The sequence below is a fragment of the Perca fluviatilis genome, chromosome 5, assembly GCF_010015445.1.
Source record: "Perca fluviatilis chromosome 5, GENO_Pfluv_1.0, whole genome shotgun sequence".
Taxonomy (NCBI): domain Eukaryota; kingdom Metazoa; phylum Chordata; class Actinopteri; order Perciformes; family Percidae; genus Perca; species Perca fluviatilis.
Window position 1 is genome coordinate 40,068,740 of NC_053116.1, and position 8,631 is coordinate 40,077,370.

At 44.7% G+C, this 8,631-nt stretch overlaps 2 protein-coding genes across 3 annotated transcripts in view; one reads left to right on the forward strand and one right to left on the reverse strand.

Annotated features, from left to right (window-relative positions):
* The window catches only part of kcnd1 (potassium voltage-gated channel, Shal-related subfamily, member 1), a 1,001,373-nt gene that overhangs the window by 651,408 nt on the left and 341,334 nt on the right, over nucleotides 1-8,631 (forward strand). The window lies entirely within an intron of this gene.
* The window catches only part of gripap1 (GRIP1 associated protein 1), a 92,869-nt gene that overhangs the window by 28,755 nt on the left and 55,483 nt on the right, over nucleotides 1-8,631 (reverse strand). For both annotated transcript variants that reach the window (XM_039799936.1, XM_039799937.1), the window contains exons 16-18: nucleotides 1,039-1,134; nucleotides 376-486; nucleotides 1-43 (exon numbers count right to left, since the gene is read on the reverse strand). The exon at nucleotides 1-43 is cut by the window's left edge and continues 59 nt beyond it. In XM_039799936.1, coding sequence (XP_039655870.1) covers nucleotides 1-43; nucleotides 376-486; nucleotides 1,039-1,134 — 250 coding nt within the window. The remainder of the gene's footprint in view (nucleotides 44-375; nucleotides 487-1,038; nucleotides 1,135-8,631) is intronic.

Below are 8,631 nucleotides of genomic sequence, written 5' to 3' on the forward strand. Positions count from 1 at the left end.
GGCCTCGGAGCTCCTTCTCATACCGAGCCCTCACCCCGAGGACCTGAGAGGGGGGAGGAGGCAAGGAGACAAGGAGACGAAACAGGGAGAGGAGACAGGGAGAGGAGAAAGAGAGAAGAAACAACGAGAGGAGACAAGAAACAGGGAGATGAGATGAAACATGGAGAGGAAACAAGGAGAGGAAACAAGGAGAGGAGACAAAAACAGAAATAGGTCAGGGCTAATTAAAAAATAAAACAAAAAGAATTAAATAGAAAAAAGATGGCTAATAAAAGAGGAAGTCAAAAGGGCGAGAAATGTTGATGAATGTAGATGAATAGAAAAGAGAAACCCGATAAAGAATCTAAACTCCGTGAGAAGCAAAGATGGAGTCACCTCCTTCTCGTGCTGCAGTTTGAGGTCTGACAGCGCCTCCTTGTGGTCAGACTTCTCCTGGTTCAGCTGCATGGCCATGTCATCCAACATGGCCTTCCTCTTCTCTGCTGTCTACACACACACACGAACACACACACACACACACACACACACACACATACACACACGCACATGCAGACAGACGCACATACACACACACACGCACACACACACAGGCAGGCAGACAGACGCACATACACACACATACACACACACACACGTTATATTGTTTAAAGGCTTAATGTGTCTTTATGGAGGTTATGCAGTGTCAGTGTGTGTGTGTGTGTGTCTGTGTGTGTTTGTCAGTGTGTGTGTGTGTGTCTGTGTGTTTGTCATGTGTGTGTGTGGTCTCTGTGTCTGTCTGATGTCTGTCTGTGTGTGTCTGTGTGCGTCTGTCTGTGTGTGTGTGTGTGTGTGTGTGTCTCTCCATCTGTCTGTCTGTGTGTGTGTGTGTGTGTGTGTGTGTGTGTGTGTGTGTGTGTGTCTGTGTGTGTGTGTGTGTGTGTGTGTGTGTGTGTGTGTGTGTGTGTGTGTGTGTGTGTGTGTGTGTCTGTGTGTGTGTGTGTCTCTCTCTCTATCTGTCTGTCTGTCTCTGTGCGTGCGTGTGTGTGTCTCTGTGTGTACCTTCTTGGCCTCGTCCAGATCTCTCAGCAGTTTCTCCTTCTCTTGTCCTTCTTCTGTTAACTGCTCCAACAACTTCCTGTTGGCAAAACTGGACTCCTGAAGGACAGAGGAAGGAAAGCAGCCGCTGTGTGTCCAGGCTCATAGAATACACACGTAGGGCTCAATATTAGACTATTCAGATATTCCTTCGTTGGGTAGCTATTTGATTTTCAATTTTGGAAATTTAATATTACCGTATTTTCCGCACTATAAAGGCGCACCGGATTATAAGGCGCACCTTCAATGAACGGCCTATTTTAGAACTTTTTTCATATATAGGGCGCACCGGATTATAAGGCGCTTAGAATAGAAGATACTGCAGTCAGACGTTTGACTGGGGGTGCGTTATGCATCCACTAGATGGAGCTGTGCTAAAGGGAACGTCAACAAAACAGTCAGATAAAGTCAAACTTTATGAAGCGTTCTGACAACTCCGTTCACTCCCTCCTTATCATGGATGTATTAACTCCTTATAACATTTAAATCTAAGTGGTCCGAGAAAATGGCGATCGTCTCAACGTGGTCCCTGACATGTTGTCATCGGCTTGTCCGCTTCCATTGGCCATATCAGAGGCAAACCTGAACGGATTGGCTAATATGAGCTACCAATCGAAAGCTTAGAAGCTCGGGAATACGATGACGCCCACATCGATCATGTAGCGAGCTGGGCAGAGAAGCTAGCGGCGATGACACGTGCGGAAATGGAAAACGCGTTTTTCCGTTGTGATTCGGCCAGAAACTTCAACATTGTGAGGCGAACAGATCGTTTTGGAATATAAAGCTCGGATATTACATTTCCTTGGACTCTTGTGGATTTATGAAAATCAAGTTTTGGCCAAAATACCACTTTGTTGCTGAAAGGACAACGAAATCAGGTATGGATGCACCCTCGACAGCTGCGCAGATTATGGCTAAATTGTTTTATTGTAAATTGTTTACTTTGTAACAGTTGTGTAACTGCTATAAATCATCGTATGCTTTGTATGTGGGCTTAAATTAATCATTAGAGGCTAAGCTTTCAATTGGTGTGTTGCATGGCTGTATATTTTGAATATTTAATGATTTAAAGTTATAAAAACGCGAATGAGTGGAAGTTTTATCGAGGTTACAGCGACGCAGTGTCCCGTCAACGGGGCAGTGATCCGAGAGGTTGATCCATATATAAATATATATATAAAGCGCTCCGGATTATAAGGCGCACTGTCGTTTATTGAGAAAATTAAAGGCTTTTAAGTGCGCCTTATAGTGCGGAAAATACGGTAACTGTTTTTTTCTTCAATACTGTAATAAAGTCGAGACAGGTTCAACTTTTGGAGGAAGGTGTTTACGTAGGTGGAGCGTTCAATGCAGCAGGCTGTGAGAAAGTGGACATGGATCTGGTGAGCAGAACAAGTTGTTGTTAGGCAGCAGGGCCGGTTCTAGCCCTTTGGTTGCCCTAGGCGAGACTGAGTTTTGCGCCCCCCCCCCCACCACCCCAGTCTTGCATTACCAGATCTCCACAGCGCTGTGTCAGCGATAGAGTAGCAATGTATGTTCATTTTAGTTTCTAGCTTCCATGTAAGTTAGATGGCACCAACATTTGGTCTAATCATAACTGGTCTGGCAACCCAGAGGCCAGTTTTTTGTTTCCAGATTTGTGTGCATGGTGATTTATGATGTGGGGGGGTCTGGGGGTCCACCCCCTGAACATTTTTAGCATTAAATACTTTATTTCCTGCATTCTGGTGAATATTTATTATGGGTGGGGGGAAAGAAATCGATACAGTATAGTATCGCGATATTTTTCGTGGCAATACTGTATCGATACACAGACGCCAAGTATGGATATTTTATTATATATGTGTTGGTCAGGCTGTCTGCTGACAATCAGATTTTGCAGCAATAAAATTGAAGTGAGATGAACAAACAGAGAAATGTATCTTTTTAGATAAAACAGATGTTGACAAAATTGTCCTTTGGGGACATCATTTGAAATTGGGAAAAATTTGAAGTTGGAAAAAAGGTAGTACATTGCAATATATCGCAGAATATTGGAATATGTTAAAAATCGCAATAATATCGTATCGTGACATGAGGGGGATATTAGGGGGATTCCCACCCCTAATATTTATGCACTTTATTTTTTTTTTTTTACCTTTTTCTGAATCAATTTATGCTGGACATATCTTTATCTAAAGGGGAACAGAGATTACAATCCAAATATAAAAACATTATGGAATATTTTGCAGTAAGGCTCTCAGGCATTCTGTATTGCTTTCATCTATTAATTCTCCTTTGGATCGATGTTTCTAATTATATCTGAGTCAGCACACATGTAGCCTATAGGCATCATTTACTCTTCCCTCTTTTGCTTCTTTTGTTGAGGAAGTAACCACCTTAAACGTGCATATTAAAATGATTCACCTGAATGATACATGAATTCATTTTAATGAATTAATAAACTCCTGGACTGTAATATTTCAGATGTGTTTGAGCAAGATTTCTGCTCATGTTCAAAACTTTGTGCACATTCAAAATACAGTATATCTCATCTGTGTTCTCTGAGGTTTGGAGGAGTTGTGATATTGTGAGAAAAATAAAATGATAATGCAATAGGCTACTACAAGAACACTATATTTCAGAAAATAATCCACCTGCACCGTAGTCTGCTGTGCATTACGTGATATCTCTGCTGATACGGTAGATCTCAGACCTGCTGCCAGACACAGAGCCCCATTTGGGACGCTGGTCTCTGAATGAGACAGTTTAGGGAAGTGGCTGGAGGCTACGCTGCTCTACATCGGAGGTGGAAACACAAAACTACGCAGAAATAGGGACACATCTGCTGCAGCATGTCCACAGCAGAGCACGTCCATTATAAACCTGAAGCTGCACAGACCAGGGAAGGGGCGCTGCAGCAGCTCCGTCTCTATTTCTACAGCGAGAGGACACTAAGAGAGAGGACACTAAGAGAGTGGACACTAAGAGAGAGGACACTAAGAGAGTGGACACTAAGAGAGAGGACACTAAGAGAGTGGACACTAAGAGAGAGGACACTAAGAGAGAGGACACTAAGAGAGAGGACACTAAGAGAGAGGACACTAAGAGAGAGGACACTAAGAGAGAGGACACTAAGAGAGAGGACACTAAGAGAGAGGACACTAAGAGAGGACACTAAGAGAGAGGACACTAAGAGAGGACACTAAGAGAGAGGACACTAAGAGAGGACACTAAGAGAGAGGACACTAAGAGAGTGGACACTAAGAGAGAGGACACTAAGAGAGTGGACACTAAGAGAGTGGACACTAAGAGAGTAGACACTAAGAGAGTGGACACTAAGAGAGAGGACACTAAGAGAGTGGACACTAAGAGAGTAGACACTAAGAGAGTGGACACTAAGAGAGTGGACACTAAGAGAGGACACTAAGAGTGGACACTAAGAGAGAGGACACTAAGAGAGGACACTAAGAGAGTGGACACTAAGAGAGAGGACACTAAGAGAGGACACTAGAGTAGACACTAAGAGAGTAGACACTAAGAGAGAGGACACTAAGAGAGAGGACACTAAGAGAGAGGACACTAAGAGAGAGGACACTAAGAGAGAGGACACTAAGAGAGTGGACACTAAGAGAGAGGACACTAAGAGAGAGGACACTAAAAGAGAGGACACTAAGAGAGAGGACACTAAGAGAGAGGACACTAAAAGAGAGGACACTAAAAGAGAGGACACTAAGAGAGAGGACACTAAGAGAGAGGACACTAAAAGAGAGGACACTAAGAGAGTGGACACTAAGAGAGAGGACACTAAGAGAGGGACACTCAAGAGATGACACTAAGAGAGAGGACACTAAGAGAGAGGACACTAAGAGAGAGGACACTAAGAGAGAGGACACTAAAAGAGAGGGACACTAAGAGAGAGGACACTAAAAGAGAGGACACTAAAGAGAGGGACACTAAAAGAGGACACTAAGAGAGAGGACACCAAAGAGGGCACACTAAGAGAGGACACTAAGAGAGAGGACACCTAAGAGAGAGGACACCAAAGAGAGTGGACACTAAGAGAGAGGACACTAAGAGAGAGGACACTAAGAGAGTGGACACTAAGAGAGAGGACACTAAGAGAGAGGACACTAAGAGAGGACACTAAGAGAGAGGACACTAAGAGAGAGGACACTAAGAGAGAGGACACTAAAAGAGAGAGGACACTAAGAGAGTGGACACTAAGAGAGAGGACACTTAGAGAGATAAGCACTAAGAGAGGGACACTAAGAGAGAGGACACTAAGAGAAGTACACAAGAGAGGACACTAAGAGAGAGGACACTAAGAGAGAGGACACTAAGAGAGAGGACACTAAGAGAGAGGACACTAAAAGAGAGGACACTAAGAGAGAGGACACTAAGAGAGAGGACACTAAGAGAGAGGACACTAAAAGAGAGGACACTAAGAGAGAGGACACTAAGAGAGAGGACACTAAGAGAGAGGACACTAAGAGAGAGGACACTAAAAGAGAGGACACTAAGAGAGTGGACACTAAAGCCTGGCTCACACTACAGGAGTTTTAGGCCGATTTACCCCTCCCGAGAATCTGAGAAAAAATCTTGTCGAGGACCTGGATCTGTTCCGATGTTCGGCGCAGATTATCTGGTAATGTGAGGCGTTCACAGATCGAATCTTGCACCTCCCGATCTGCTCGCAAACACATCGGGGCCGCCCCGATAATATCAAACATGTTTGATATCTAGGATTATAATCGGGCGTGAAACGACTATGATTACGTCAGTACTTCCACAACAGCCAATGACAGACAGGTCTGCAAGGAGACAGAAGTGACGGAAACTTTTGAAAAATGTCCACGAAAGCAGCTGTAGTACGAGTCAACGGTGGACCACTGAGCTGGAAGAAAGGATGGTGGAGATGTGGCGACAGCACGAGTGGCTGTTTAATGTCTCATCAGAAGAGTCTCATAATGGGAATGAGAAAGAGAAGAGCTGGGGAGAGATCGCTTCAGATCTGGACCTACCGGGGGAGTGTACAAAGTTGCTAGCGCACTAGCTAGCAACTTTGTAAACATTAGATCTAGGTCAATGATCATCTGCTACATTCAGGTCTAACAAAAGATGCATTGCACATACCGTATTTTTCGGACTATAAGTCGCTCCGGAGTATAAATCACACAGAACAACTAGCAGGGCGTGGCCAAGCCCCTCCCGGCAGCACGGTGTTCAAGCCCCCACCTGTGGACTCGTTCCTCCAGCTCTGGCCGTCTTGCTTTCAGCCTGCCATTAGCCGATTAGCTTTCTCTGATTTCTTCATTGCAGTAAGAGTCACCTTTTCTCCAGTCTCCCTCACAAGCTTCTCCCCCATTTCAAACTTTCTTTCTGCTGCTCGATGACCGTTTTCGGGCTGCATATTTTACTACCTGCAGTTTGTTATCTCTTTTCTTTCTCAGTTGTCTTTAGCAGCAGCGTTCTAGTTGTCACAAGCGGCCCGGGGCCTCTCACGGCTGTAGACGGTGATGTTTTCAGTATGAATTAACATGTAAAAACATGTTAAATTATATATATTTTGATATATAAGTCGCACCTGTCTATTATGTCGCAGGACCAGCCAAAGTAGGAAAAAATGCGACTTATAGTCCGGAAAATACGGCAGTTTGTTTGAATAATATTATCGTCCACCGTTTTATTTTCTTTTGTTCTTTATTGTTACAAATGATAAGTATTACTACAGCAAGTAGCCGGCGTGACACAGCATCCATTTTGTTTACTCGCTTCCGTGAGATCGCGGCCACGCGTGAGGGGCTAAATTATCTTAAGATAATCTTAAGAAAATCTTGTAGTGTGTGATGCCCCACTATTTTCAAATCTTGTAGTGTGAGCATGTTTAAGATTTGATGGAAGAAAATCTGCAAAGATTCTCCTCAAGTGTGTGCCGCAACCAGATTTCAAACTCGGTTAGGATTTTAAAACTCCTGTAGTGTGAGCCAGGCTTAAGCGACCCCCAGCTCTGCTTCAGAGCTCCGTGTGTTTGAGTCTGACCTGTAGACTGGAAACGTTGCGTAATGAAAGGTTGACCAGTAGACGAGTGGCTGAGGGGGCGCCCTATGATGATCATGTTTAATAAACATGTTTTATTTCGCTTGTTGTTCATAATTCTATTATTAATGGGAAGTAAACCTAAGGGCGAAACGTACGCCCCAACACATTGGACCTGGTGTAATGCGCTGGTCACTAATAGCAACGCGCCTAGCTTATAGCAATCGCTTCAGGTCGCCTATAAGTAGCGTCGCCTAGGGTCACCTATAGCAATCGCCTAGGTCGCTTATAGCAATCGCCTAGGTCGCCTATAGCAATCGCCTAGGGTCGCTTATATAGCGCTCTAGGTAAGCCTATAGCAATCGCCTAGGTCGCCTATAGCAATCGCCTAAGTCGCCTATAGCAATCGCCTAAGTCGCCTATAGCAATCGCCTAGGTCACCTATAGCAATCGCTGGCCCTGTTTGGCAGTACTTTCAATCAAAAGAAGGCCATTCAAGTCCAGCTACATGTTCAATCTGTTCAATGCTGATTGGTCTGGTGGTGGCGGGACCCTAAACTATACACAACATGGCGCTGTTACAACATCTGGTATCAAACATCTGAGGAATGACGAGTTGTGCACGAAGGAATCTCCAGACAGCAGCCAGAATGCAGCAACTTCAGGTAACGGCAGCGAAGGACAGTCCCTGCTTTACTTCATTCATGTGTTTACTGGGTTCATGGACTGAGGACGGGGAGGAGGAGTCAGCACCATCTCAAACGATTCTTGATCCAGCCGAACCCTTAAAATCTGATCTGTAAACCAAAACTGACCGTTTCTGTCCTGTCCTGACGATAATCTTCCATCGATCTTCGACTTTGCTCGAACCGTCGACGATTCCGACGACTTTCCGTTTTATCGACGACGTCGACGACGATTTCCATCTTCGACGACGTCGACGACGATCTTCGACGTCGACGTCGACGTCGACGTCGACGATCTTCCGACGACGACGACGACGATCGACGACGACTTCCAGACGACGACGACGATCTTCGACGATCTCCGACGACCTTCCATCTTCCGACCGACGACGATCTTCCACGACCTCTCCATCCTGTTTTAATTGACGACCGCCAGACTGCCTAATTTGATACCAGAAGACGCCTTTTTGTCCTGAACGTTCCCCGAACTTAAAGACCTGATCTACCGCCGTTCTCCTTTGAAATCGACCTGTTCTCCTGTTCAATGATCTGAAATTCTCGCTTTCACCGTTTTGATCTGTAAACACCTTTAAGAGAAACGATCGGCGAAAAAATCGAGAAAATTTGTCGACAAACACACTTTAACGATCCATAAGCCTTGATCTGCTTTTAATGGTTCCTGTTTCGGTCTCCTGGAAGCACATCTGACGTTTTACTTATATTGAAACTGAGACCAGAACTGGCATCATGATGGTACTGTTTTTGCCAGTAGTGCACTGCGCATATTACGACGAAACACTCCTAAGACCATTTCGATAAGGCCGAGACATAATCTGAATCGGTGAGCATTGAT